This window comes from Oncorhynchus tshawytscha, linkage group LG16 (assembly GCF_018296145.1).
Source record: "Oncorhynchus tshawytscha isolate Ot180627B linkage group LG16, Otsh_v2.0, whole genome shotgun sequence".
NCBI lineage: Eukaryota > Metazoa > Chordata > Actinopteri > Salmoniformes > Salmonidae > Oncorhynchus > Oncorhynchus tshawytscha.
In genome coordinates this window covers 77,726,628-77,739,817 of record NC_056444.1, presented here as the reverse complement: position 1 = coordinate 77,739,817, position 13,190 = coordinate 77,726,628, and the positions used below count along the sequence as shown (strand labels likewise).

Sequence of the window (13,190 nt, the reverse complement as noted above, 5' to 3'; positions counted from 1 at the left end):
AAAAAATGGTTCCAAAAGGGTTCTTCAGCTGTCCTCATAGTAGAACCCTTTTTGGTTCCAGGTTAAAATATTTGGGGTTCCATATAGAACCCTCTGTGAAAAGGGTTCTACCTGGAACCTAAAAGGGTTCTACAATGGGGACTGCCGAATAACTGTTTTAGGTTCTAGATAGAACCCTTTTTGGTTCCATGTAAAAACCCTTTTCACAGAAGGTTCTACAAGGAACCTAAAATAGTTCTACCTGGAACTAAAAAGAGTTCTACCTGGAACCAAAAAGGGTTCTTCAAAGGGTTCTATTATGGGGACAGCCAAATAACTGTTTTAGGTTCTAGATAGAACCTTTTCTTCTAAGAGTCTAGTTTTTACCTGCTGATACCAATTGTTAGTTTGTCTCATTGAGTATAACGCCATGTGACCCCATCTGTCACCCTGCCTTCTCTCTCCTCCAGGTCGTATCTTTGCTAACACCCCAGACTCTGCCTGTGTGCTGGGCATGAGGAAGAGAGCACTGACCTTCCAGCCGTTGGCTGAGCTTAATGAACAGACAGACTTCGAGTAAGATCCTTTCATTCTCAGAGATTTCTTCTTAGAAACCCAAGGCACTATGATGCTAAAACATGAGAGTGGCAGTTGCTGACTGTTGCTCACCCTCCTCAACATTAATTGAGTCATACTTTAACACCCTGTTCATACTGATCCGCAGTTCAAGTGGATATTGTGAGTGCATATCCCTCAACTAATATCTGTTTCGAAAAGAAACATTCACTCTTCTCTTTCTGACTACATCGCTGTTTTCACATTATGTATGTAGACATAATTGTATGTAATGATTTAAAGGTAAAAAAGTGGTGAAGTGTCCCTTTAACATACCTCTACCCCCCTCTGCTGTCCTGTCCAGGCACCGCATCCCCAAGACATCGTGGTGGCTGAAGCTGAGGCCCATCATGAAGATCTTGGCTAAATACAATATCAGCCTGGACACATCTGAGCATGCCCACATGGAACATGTGATCAAGAAGAGGGTGTCGATGCCCGCACCACTGATGAAGAAGCACAAGGAGGAGGTAGAGGAGGAAGAAGAATAGGGGGAAGATGAGGAGCATGAAGAGGAGGAGGAGGAAGAGGAAGAGGAAGAAGAGTCATTTATTTTTATTACATTTATGTGTGTTTTACATGTATGTTTGTTTTACATGTATGTTTCTGGATTAATTAATCATCTGAACCAGAGTTACATTATTTTGTGCCCGTTGTTTGCTTTCTGATCTCCTTGGTTTTCTCAACAATTTTTCCTCACGTACTCTTTCTTCGCGTCTTAATCAGTTAACTCGGTGGGCTGCCCTGCTCTGGGAGCCAGTTTTGCCTTTCTTCAAGAATTAAACACTTGTTACTATTTTGACTCTTGTGATTTATTTTTCCATGGTTTACAGTATTTTAATGCTTTTCCTCTCCAATAAAACAAAAGTGCAATATAATGACATTAGAATCATAACATAATCTTAAAAAATAGGTTCAATGTTTTAAGGGGAGAATTGGCTGGTGGCCGCCTTGCAAAATAGAGAACTCACTCAGCATTCAGAAGCTAAACTTGATGATATGCAAAGGAGGGACGCACCCAAAGTTGCATGTGTTCTCACATCTCACCCAAACTTGTCAAAGAGGGACCTCTCCATCAGACAGACAACCTAACCTCAGGATTCCTTCTCCATGCCCTCCTACTTCTACTGTCACCTTGGTACTGTATCTTTACATTCATTACCGTTAGGATGTACTCTGTTGTCAGGACCTTGCCTCAATGTTCACTTCACCTGGGAAGTCCCTGATGTCCCCAGCCTGTCTTGCAGAAGGAGATTCCAGAACTGGGAGACAGAGAAGTGGATGTGTTGGTGCCATCCAGGTTTGTCAGTCATTTTTACGACTTAAAGTGCAACTCAAGTCCGAATCCAGCCGACTAAAAGTCACAAGGGCACTACTGTAACCCGACTCTTTATCATCGAACTCATGAAACCTCAAGAGCAAGTGACAGACCTGTCATACTAATGGGCCTGTTCAGAAGCTCTCAGGTATGAGATTGTAACATGTCTGTCAAACTTTTCAATTGTTCTTAGTTGAAGAAAACTTGGGCTCACTGGTCAAATCGTGTTGGTTAGGAGTAGGAAACTGTCTGCTTTGTAAATATATTGCTAACACTAAAGAGTGTCTTTGGGACTGTTTTCATATATTTTTGAAAATGGTATATTTTATGAAAAAGTACATTAAACAAACAACATGAATGTATCTCATGCTGAGTAGCATCTGAAACAGTGTGGTGACCCAGTCTCTGTGAAGAGGAACTGAAACTAGAATAACAAGAGTGTAAAACTGTTGAAGACAGCACCTCACTCTCTCTTTGTGTCTCTCTCTCTCTACCTCTCTCTCTGTCTCTGTCTATCTCTGTTGGTCTCTCTCTCTCTCTCTCTCTATACCTCTCTCTCTGTCTCTGTCTCTCTCTGTTGGTCTCTCTCTCTCTCTCTCTATACCTCTCTCTCTGTCTCTGTCTCTCTCTGTTGGTCTCTCTCTCTCAATTCAATACAAGGGGCTTTATTGACATGGGAAACGTGTTTACATTGCCAAAGCAAGTGAAATATATAATAAATACAAAATGAACAGTGAACACTACACACACAAGATCCAAAAGAATAAAGACATTTCAAATGTCATATTATGTATATATACAGTGTTGTAACTATGTGCAAATAGTTAATGTACAAAGGGGAAAATAAACATAAATATGGGTTGTATTTACAATAGTGTTTGCTCTTCACTGGTTGCCCTTTTCTTATGGCAACAGGTCACAAATCTTGCTGCTGTGATGGCACACGGTGGTATTTCACCCAGTAGATATGGGAGTTTATCAAATTTGGATTTGTTTTCGAATTCTTTGTGGCTCTGCGTAATCTGAGGGAAATACAGTGCAAAGTATCGGAAAGTATTCAGATTCCTTTCCATTTTCCCACATTTAAAAAAAATATATAATGTATTTTTTTCCTCATAAACCTACACACAACACCCCGTCATGAGGAAGTGAAAACATGTTTTTAGACATTTTTGCAAATGTATGAAAAAAAAAAATATATATACCATATTTACATAAGGATTCAGACCAATTGGTATGAGACTCAAAATTGAGCTCAGGTGCATCCTGTTTCCAATTATCATCCTTGAGCTGTTTCTACAACTTGATCAGAGACCACCTGTGGTAAATTCAATTGATTGGACATGATTTGGAATATGGTCCCACAGTTGACAGTGCATGTCAGTGCAAAAACCAATGAATGAGGTTGAAGGAATTGTCCATAGAGCTCTGAGACAGGATTGTGTTGAGGCACAGATCTGGGGAAGGGTACCAAAACATTTCTGTAGCATTGAAGGTCCCCAAGAAGACAGGGGCCTCCATCATTCTTAAATGGAATAAGTTTGGAACTACCAAGACTCTTCCTGAGCAATCAGGGGAGAAAGTCCTTTGTCAGGGAAGTGACCAAGAACCCCATGGTCACTCTGACAGAGCTCCAGAGTTCCTCTGTGGAGATGGGAGAACCTTCCAGAAGGACAACCATCTCTGCAGCACTCCACCAATCAGGCCTTTATGGTAGAGTGGCCAGATGGAAGCCACTCCTCAGTAAAAAAAAAACATGACTGCCCGCTTGGAGTTTGACAAACAGCACCTAAAGGACTCTCAGACCATTTTTTTTTGTTTATCTATTTATGTATTGAAATTTAAAAATATATATTTTTGATCAAATGTGTTTTTGTTTTATATATATATTTTTAATTATACATTTATTTTAAATTTATTTTATTTATTTGAGGTATTTTCTTAAAACTGCATCGTTGGTTAAGGGCTTGTAAGTAAGCATTTCACTGTTGTTTCCGGCACATGTGACAAATCAAATTTGATTTGAGATTCTCTGGTCTGATGAAAAAAAGATTGAACTCTTTGGCCTGAATGTCAAGCGTCATGTCAGGAGGAAACCAGGAACCATCCCTATGGTGAAACATGTTGGTGGCAGCATCATGCTGTGGGGATGTTTTTCAGCTGCAGGGACTGGGAGATAAGTCAGGACCGAGGGAAAGAGGAATGGAGAAAAGTACAGAGATCCTCAATGAAAACCTGCTCGAGTGCTCAGGACCTCAGACTGGGGCGACGGTTCACCTTCCAACAGGACAACGACCCTAAGCACACAGCCAAGACAACGCAGGAGTGGCCTTGGGACAAGTTTCTGAATTGTCACTTTAATAACTCTACCTACATGTACATATTACCTCAATTACCTCGACTAACCGGTGCCCCCGCACATTGACTCTGAACCAGTACCCCCTGTATATAGCCTCCACATTGGCACTGAACCGGTAACCCCTGTATATAGCCTCCACATTGACTCTGTACCGGTATCCCCTGTATAAAGCCTCCACATTGACTCTGAACCGGTACCCCCTGTATAAAGCATCCACATTGACTCTGTACCGGTACCCCCTGTATAAAGCCTCCACATTGACTCTGTACCGGTGCCCCCTGTATAAAGCCTCGCTATTGTTATTTTACTGCTGCTCTTTCATTATTATTATTTTTTTATTAATTTGGGGGGGTGGGGGGGTATTTTTCTTAAAACTACATTGTTAGTTAAGGGCTTGTCAGTAAAAATTTCACTGTAAGGTGAAAGAGCCCAGACTGGAACCCGATAGAACATCTCTGGGGAGACCTGAACATAGCAGCGCAGCGATGATCCCCATCCAACCTGACAGAGATTGAGAGGATCTGCAGAGAAGAGTGGGAGAAACTCCCCAAATACAGGCGTGCCAAGCTTGTAGCCTCATACCCAAGAAGACTTGAGGCTGTAATCGCTGCCAAAGGCGCTTCAACAACGTACTGAGTAAAGGGTCTGAATACTTATGTAAATGTGATATTTGAGTTGTTTTTTTATTATATACATTTGCAAAAATGTCTAACCCTGTTTTTGCTTTGTCATTATGGGGTATTGTGTGTAGATTGATGACGGGGGGACAATTTAATCCTTCATTTTGGGTCAATCACAGGGTCAGGTATTCTGCTACAGTGTACTCTCTGTTTAGGGCCAAGTAGCAATCTAGTTTGCTCAGTTTTTTTGTTAATGTTTCAAGTAATTATCTTTTTGTTTTCTCATGATTTGGTTGGGTCTAATTGTGTTGGTCTGGGGCTCTGTTTGTGTTTGTGAACAGAGCCCCAGGGCCAGCTTGCTTAGGGAACTCTTCTCCAGGTTTGTCTCTCTGTAGATGATGGCTTTATCATGGAATGTTTTGGAATCACTTCCTATTAGGTGGTTGTAGAATTTAACGGCTCTTTTCTGGATTTTGATAAATAGCGGGTATCAGACTAATTCTGCTCTGCATGCATTATTTGGTGTTTTTCATTGGACACGGAGGATATTTGTTCAGAATTCTGCATGCAGTCTCAATTTGGTGCTTGTCCCATTTTGTGAATTCTTGGTTGGTGAGCGGACCCCAGACCTCACAACCATAAATGGCAATGGGTTCTATAACAGATTCAAGTCTTTTTTTGCCAGATCCTAATTGGGATGTCAAATGTTATGTTCCTTTTGATGGCGTAGAATGCCCTTCTTGCCTTGTCTGTCAGATCGTTCACAGCTTTGTGGAAGTTAAATGTGGTGTTGATGTTTAGCCGAGGTATGTACTGTATCGTTTTTTTGTGTGCTCTAGGGCAACAGTGTCTAGATGGGATTTGTATTTGTGGTCCTGGCTTTAATATTTTTTACATTGCCAAAGCAAGTGAAATAGATGATAAACAATAAAATGTATCTTTCTCTCTCTCTCTCTCTGTGTGGGCAGACAATGAGAAAGGTGTGGCTGGCTGTGGTGGTTCTTCTGATACACTTCACTTCACTGAGAGGATCTATGGGTAAGTGGCGATGCACATAGCAAATGGAGAACCCATCCTCTGAAAGGGTGTGTTTTTCACAGACAGACTACATGCCTCTGTGTCCATGCTCTCTAGGCCTGGATGGAAGATGCCTGTCTAAGCCCACCTGCACTGAGTGTCTGAGAAGCCTTGGCTGTGCCTGGTGTAAACAGAAGGTTTCTCAATCTGTTATTATTTTTTACATTTGTTGAGAACATTCTACCAGGCTTTGAATTACTTTGGTGTGGGTTACACTCAAAACAAACCTCCATAGCAATAACATAGTATGTACATACAGTATGTATCAACAATATTCATATTAGTCCACAGATCCTTTACACGCCTCTCTATTCAAGCAGAAACTTTCAAGCCATCTGTCAAAGTTGTGTTCTGTTGACCTCTGACCTGCAGGATTTCCTGGCGCAAGGGGAGCCCGACGAGCGTCGCTGTGACAGGGAGGAGGCACTGAGAAAGAGACACTGCTCTGACGGACAGGTCCTGAACCCCCAGCCTGCAATACGGAGCAGGGCAGAGGAGCCAATGGGGAGCGGGGTCCAGCTAGAGCCACAGAACCTCCACCTTAAGCTAAGAGTCGGTGAGGCCTTAGGACTTACACGTATGGACGCACGAAAGCCGGGAAGGCACACTCTTAGAGTCGGTACACTCATAGAAAAAAGGATTACAAAATGGTTCTGCGGCTTTCCCCATAGGAGAACCCTTTTTGGTTACAGGTAGAACTATTTTAGGTTCCATGTAGAACCCTCCATGGAAAGGTTTATACAAGGAACCCAAATAGGTTCTACCTGGAACCAAAATGGGTTCTTCAAAGGGTTATGCTATGGGGACAGCTGAAGAACTCTTTTTGGTTCTAGATAGCAATTTATTTTTCCTAAGAGTGTAGGGACTGAGGACTCACTCACACACAGGCAGGCACACACACACACACACACACACACACACACACACACACACACACACACACACACACACACACACACACACACACCTGAGTCAGTGAAGACTGTAGACAGTGGACAAAACAGGTTGAAATGAGGTCATTAGAACAAGAGAACAACCAGTTCTGTTCTATTATAGGGAAATCAGAGGACATTTTACTTTGCAAGTATAACTGATCTTAGGCTAATATTACTAGCTCATACAATATGATATTGATTGTTGATAGCCCAAGGCCTAAGTAAGTATAAAATATGTTATGTTTGATCAATGCTCCTTTGATCAATCACATGCACATTTGATGGTTGATCACTTTTCCTCTTATCACCCTCTTCTGTTTAAATCCCAGGCATGCCCCAGTCATTTGATGTGAGGTTCAGGCGTGCAGAGGTTTATCCCATAGACCTGTACTACCTGATGGACCTGTCTTTCTCCATGAAAGATGACCTGAAGAACATTAGGAATCTGGGACGGGAGGTGGCCACTGCCATGAAGAACATCACCAGTGCTGTCAGGATAGGTGAGTGTCACTGTCCAGCCATTATGGGGCTTTGGAAGGTGTTGCTCTCAAACTTCTTGTGTCTGTGCATCTCAGCTCCATCACTTCACGTCAACCGGTAAGATTATATGACCCTTGAACAGAGCATACAATTCACCCATCAGCCCAACTCAACCAATTCATGCAGAGGAAAGTTTGCCCACTTTACCGTTTTGATTTGGACTGAAAGTTTATGCCTGATCCGATCAGAACCTGTTGACAATCCCTGTCAGGTTCAGGCTAATCTCATCCATCAGCCGGCTGCAGCAGTTGAGCCTGGGGATGAGGTTCACACTTGGGGTCAAAACTCTAGCCCTCATAGTGTTTCTCTATCCCCCTCAGGCTTTGGTTCCTTTGTGGATAAGGTGGTGGAACCCTACGTCAGTACAGTGGAGGCCAAACTGGCCAACCCATGCAACGAGGGGTACAAGAGCCCCTGCCAGCCTGCCTTCAGCTTCAAACATGTACTGAAGCTCACTGAGGACGTTGAAGAGTTTGAGAGAAAGGTGAGCCAGCAGAGTTACTTACGACTTTGAATTCCTTGTAGAACATCACTTCCAACTCCAGGCTTCTTCTTCTTCTTTTTGTCTTATTTTCCTTCTTCTTCTTCTGTCCTGCGCCATTGGTTCAAGGTATTGACATGTCAGTCCTTTATTAATTTTCTCTTCTGTGTCACGCCTTTAGGTGAGCAAGCAGAGCATCTCCAGTAACCTAGACAACCCAGAGTCAGGCTTTGACGCCATCATGCAGGTGGCTGTCTGTCAGGTAAGAACGAATGGCTGACTGGTGTTTCAATAGAACTCAGAACTGTATTTTGAAAATAGAGTTAGAGAGAAAACCGTGGAAAACAACAGCAAATAAGCTTAATTGAGACTTTATGCACTGGCCTGGCCTAAGCATGTCTAATCACATAGAACAGCATACTGTACATAAAGTCAAATAACATCAAATCTGATTTTATTTGTCATATGCACCGAATACAACAGGTGTAGAACTCAACAGGTACATTTTTTAAATTTTTAAGTAAGAGATAAGAAAAACAAGTAATTAAAGAGCAGCAGTAAATAACAATAGCGGGGCTATATACAGGGGGTACCGGTACAGAGTCAATGTGCGAGGTAATTGTGGTAATAATGTACATGCAGGTACATTGTGGTAATTATGTACATGCAGGTAGGGTTATTAAAGTGGCTATGCATAGATAATAACAGACAGTAGCAGCGGCGTATGGGGGTGCAAATAGTCTGGGTAGCCATTTGATTAGCTGTTCAGGAGACTTATGGCTTGGGGGTAGACGCTATTTAGAAGCCTCTTGGACCAAGTCTTGGCGCTCCGGTACCGCGCGCCGTGCGGTAGCAAAGAGAACAATCTGACTAGGGTGGCTTCACAATTTTTAGGGCCTTCCTCTGACACCACCTGGTATAGATGTCCTGGATGGCAGGAAGCTTGGCCCCGGTGATGTACTGGGCCGTATGCACTACGGATGCTCTCGATGGTGAAGCTGTAAAATAGGTTTTGTCGTGCCCTCTTCACGACTGTCTTGGTGTGCTTGGACCATTTTAGTTTGTTGGTGATGTGGATGCCAAGGAACTTGAAGCTCTCAACCTACTCCACAACAGCCCTGTCGATGAGAATGGGGGTGTGCTCGGTCCTCCTTTTCCTGTAGTCCACGATCATCTCCTTAGTCTTGATCACGTTGAGGGAGAGGTTGTTGTTGTCCTTGCACCACACGGTCCTCCCTATAAGCTGTCTCATCATTGTCGGTGATCAGGCCTACCACTGTTGTGTCATCAGCAAACTTAATGATGGTGTTGGAGTTGTGCCTGGCCGTGCAGTCATGAATGAACAGGGAGTACAGGAGGGGACTGAGCACACACACCTGAGGGGCCCCCTTGTTGAGGATCAGTGTGGCGGATGGTTTTCCTACCCTTACTTCCTGGGGGCGGCCCGTCAATCCTAGTCAGCACAATGTCTAAGTCATTGTTTCTATATACTGTAATATTGTATGTACTGTATATGTAGTTTAAAACTCTCCACCCAACTTGTCTGTAGGATGACATTGGCTGGGGTAATGCAACTCGTATCCTGGTCTACACCTCAGACGATACCTTCCACCTGGCAGGTGATGGGAAGCTTGCTGGGATCTACCAACCTAACGACGGGAAATGCCACCTGAATAGCAATGGGCTCTATAATAAGGACACCGTTTATGTGAGTGAACCCTATGTCCGTCCCTAGGAAGCTATCTCTTCTCACAAACCAACCTCCACACAAATGTATTTTAGGACTATCCCTCAGTTGGACACCTATCTCAGGTCATATCAGCCAATAACATCAGGCTGATCTTTGCAGTGACAGACCAGCATATTCAAAACTATGAGGTAAGGAATTCAGTTACTGAAGACTTGAGTTTGCTCCCTTAGCCAATGTCTAAAACTTTTGGTTACGGTGTGCCCTAATGAACATGACCCTCAAACTCCTTTTCTGAACGCCCATCCCAGGCACTCAGTGAGATGATCCCCCAGTCGGTGGTGGGCCTCCTGGAGGATGACTCCAGCAACGTTGTTCAGCTCATCTCTGAGGCCTGCAACGTGAGTCTATTTATACCTACTGCACAAACCCAACTATGGCATTTCAGTTGTACTGAAAGGTTAATGATGACCTCTTCCACTGATGTCCTCCTCAGAACCTATCGTCCTCCATCCTCCTGGAGCACCGTGACGTCCCACCAGGCCTGGGGGTCTCCTACAGCTCCCACTGTGGTGATGACAGGCTAGCTCAGGGGCAGGACAGAGGGGAGTGCAGAGATGTCAGAACCAATCAACAGGTAAAGCAACTGGCAGGTTAAATACTGTGGCAGTAGCAACGTCCTCTAATAATGCCCAGTGAACTGTATACTCAAAAAGCACCGTCAATACACTGACTCAGAAAAGCCAAGGTTAAATTCTAGATTTGCACTTAGTCATCCACTACAGTTAACAAAAATGTGGTACAGCATGTGTAGACCCAGGGGACCAGACAAATAAAAAACTGCTTTTATGAACCCTATTGATCATTCTACTGTATAGGTCAATTTCACAGTTACTGTGACCAGCTCGAGCTGTCTGTCCAAGACAGAGTCTTTCATCATCAAAGTGCAGGGTATCAATGAAGAGCTGAGGGTTACCGTGGAGACGCTGTGTGACTGTGACTGTCAGGACTCCGAGGAACAGTCATCCCAGTGTCATGGCAATGGAACATTCCACTGTGGTATCTGTAGGTAGGTAGTGGCACCCAACTTACAGCCGTGTTGATTTTCACTATCTTCAGCATTAAGTTGTGTATTGAAGAGGGACATTTCATCATCTTGCTGCTGTATGTTGGTTGAAATTGATGTGGTGCAGACATCAGTGCTTTGTTGAAACCAATAACCTTGATCTTTGGGTCTAGGCCGGGTTGCTGCAAAGGTCTTTGTGACAACTGTTGATGTTGAAAGGGCTTTGAGAATACATTTGACTTATAGAATCACTGTGTGAAGGCCAAAAGCTGAAATGCGTTGGCTCTATTTTTAACAGAAAATTTGCTTTTTTATTTAATTCCATTGTCCTCCAAGACTTGCTGAATCTCCTCTCTACTTGACCATGGTTGTTTTACAGCTGTGATTCAGGACACACAGGCCAGCGTTGTGAGTGTGAAACACAGCCGGACAAAGACACCAGTCTGGCCTTAGAGACCCTGTGTTCACCTGCACAGACAAACAGCACAGGCACACCACAGTGCAGCGGCCATGGGAGCTGTGTGTGTGGCCAATGTATCTGCTGGGGCCAACACAGGGGCCAACACTGCCAGTGTGACGACATTAGCTGTAACCGTCACAACAACATGATCTGTGGAGGTAAGGGAAAGTTAGGTTTAGAATGGGGGTGTTTAAAATGTCCTTTAGAATGTGTTTATCACCTGGTTTCACTGCTTTTTCTTCTCAACCACTTTAGTTTAATATGCTGAAAATTATTATCCTATCTGGCTCAAAAGAGCTTGAGAGGGTTTAGGGTTTTTAGTACAGTCTGTATTGAGATGATTAACGCCCCTGTATGTGTTCTGTCCGTGTATATGTCTGTTCTGCAGGTAATGGGAGGTGTGATTGTGGTAACTGTGAGTGTTTCCACAACTACACAGGCCCTGCATGTGAATGCTCTACCCTCACAGATCAGTGCCAGACCAGTAACGATGGAATCTGCTCTCACCGAGGACAGTGTGAATGTAATGAATGCCATTGTCACCCTGGTTTCTTTGGCAGCCACTGCACCAAGCCCCTGGCACCATGTGATGCATACCGGTGAGATAAACCTGATGTACTATATATGCCACATAGCAGATGCATTTATCCAAAGCAACTTGTATGTAATCCCAGAGGGAATTGACCCCACAACCATGGCACTCTTACCAATAGAGCTATATAGGACATTTTATCTTCCAAATATTAGTCCATGATCATTTCAACAGGTGCAACGTAATTGCTTTAGCTACAGTTTTGTTTCCACACTATTACTATTAGTTGGTTGCTATATACTGTATATTTGAGTACGAAGGACCAAATAAAACATTTTCCTTGGTGCGTGTTTTAGGGCCTGTGTTGCTTGCATGTTACATGAATCAGCCATAAACATGTGTCACCATTCCTGTGGCTCTGCCAAGCCTATCCGCATCAATGGGACTCAATCATTCACCTGTCAGGATGATACTGTACGTTTTAATGTGGAACTCATCATAAATACTGGTGACATCTTTGTCTACTACACAGATACTCCAAGTAAGTTTTATATTGTCAAACTGTAAATTCTAGAATAACTTTATTTTCCCCAAAGAGAACTTCCGTATATTATCCGAAGCAAATCCTAAGCAACACCCCTTGGTAATAAATTGTGTCTTTTTTGTCTCTTGTCTTGTGGTGTCTTCCTCAATTCCTGAAAGGAGGGATTGACCCATGGATTATCAACATGGGGAAGGCAGTGGTAGGAATCGTTTTACTGGGTGTCATCATGATAATAATTTACCGGCTGATGTTAGAAGTGTCCTACCAGCGGGAGTGTAGAAGGTTCCTGAAGAATAAGGAAAATATCTGCTGGGAAGATGTGAGTATAAGAAAAGAGAGAAAAGGACAATTATAATATGCACCATCCAAAAACACAGTCAAAAGTAGAAAAAGGCAGCACGAGTGTGATTCAAAGTTTGAGGCATTTGCTGACCCTTTGAAGGACAAAAACTATGTTGATGGGTGTTTTTTCCTACATTTTTTATTTATTTATTACAGACTCAAAATCCACTGTTCCAAGAGGCCAAGACAACATTCACCCACCCCATGCATGTGTTGGAGCCAGATGCAGATTGTGCTACATCAACCTTTGGAAAATAAAACAAATGTGATGTGGTCTATTATGGCTCAGCTGAATTGTTGTAGGAGATATGATACTTGGTGGGATTTTTATGTGGCTGAAGATTTTTTGTTGTTAAATGTACATGTGAAAGAACCCAAGGAAAGTGGTGTTCTACTTTGTGTATGAATAGTAGCTTTCATAATCCTGCCAAAATGTAGAACATCACATCACACTATATCCAGTGATCCTCTGATATGAAATAACTGGTTTAGAAACGTTATAGCTACTCCCCCCAAAATGTGTTGCCATTCTTTGATAAAACGTACAAAATGTATTGTAGCCTACAATAAAAGTACAGTATTTCAAGAAAGAAAATACGCTACTTTTGTTTGTTTATTCGTTTGTCAACCGGAAA

General features: G+C 42.9%; 2 protein-coding genes across 5 annotated transcripts in view; both read left to right on the top strand.

The window, feature by feature from the left end:
* The window catches only part of LOC112215241 (ATP-dependent 6-phosphofructokinase, muscle type-like), a 29,476-nt gene extending 28,086 nt beyond the window's left edge, over nucleotides 1–1,390 (top strand). Inside the window, exons 20-21 of the mRNA XM_042299696.1 lie at nucleotides 450–555; nucleotides 899–1,390. Coding sequence (XP_042155630.1) covers nucleotides 450–555; nucleotides 899–1,085 — 293 coding nt within the window. The 3' untranslated portion in view covers nucleotides 1,086–1,390. The remainder of the gene's footprint in view (nucleotides 1–449; nucleotides 556–898) is intronic.
* A 238-nt stretch (nucleotides 1,391–1,628) lies between these two features.
* Nucleotides 1,629–13,159, top strand: LOC112216380 (integrin beta-7-like). 4 transcript variants are annotated; one of them, XM_024376339.2, is made up of 17 exons: nucleotides 1,629–1,894; nucleotides 5,860–5,929; nucleotides 6,026–6,105; nucleotides 6,341–6,524; nucleotides 7,233–7,403; nucleotides 7,764–7,927; nucleotides 8,106–8,186; nucleotides 9,474–9,632; nucleotides 9,707–9,802; nucleotides 9,923–10,012; nucleotides 10,108–10,248; nucleotides 10,490–10,680; nucleotides 11,057–11,295; nucleotides 11,526–11,736; nucleotides 12,026–12,210; nucleotides 12,375–12,532; nucleotides 12,712–13,159. In XM_024376339.2, exons 1-17 carry the CDS (start codon nucleotides 1,793–1,795, stop codon nucleotides 12,811–12,813), a joined length of 2,424 nt encoding a protein of 807 aa, XP_024232107.1. In that variant the 5' UTR covers nucleotides 1,629–1,792; the 3' UTR covers nucleotides 12,814–13,159. The 4 variants fall into 4 exon arrangements, with proteins under 4 accessions (XP_024232107.1, XP_024232106.1, XP_024232108.1 ...); XM_024376338.2 differs by having other exon boundaries at nucleotides 1,630–1,894; nucleotides 12,372–12,532; XM_024376340.2 differs by having other exon boundaries at nucleotides 1,630–2,060; nucleotides 12,372–12,532.
* The last annotated feature ends 31 nt before the right edge of the window (nucleotides 13,160–13,190 follow it).

Coding starts and splice junctions, on each gene's coding strand:
- LOC112216380 (XM_024376338.2), top strand. CDS start 1,793: ATGTTCACTTCACCTGGGAAGTCCCTGATGTCCCCAGCCTGTCTTGCA. Junction 5,930..6,025: donor TTCACTGAGAGGATCTATGG/GTAAGTGGCGAT, acceptor CATGCTCTCTAG/GCCTGGATGGAAGATGCCTG. Junction 10,249..10,489: donor ATGTCAGAACCAATCAACAG/GTAAAGCAACTG, acceptor TCTACTGTATAG/GTCAATTTCACAGTTACTGT.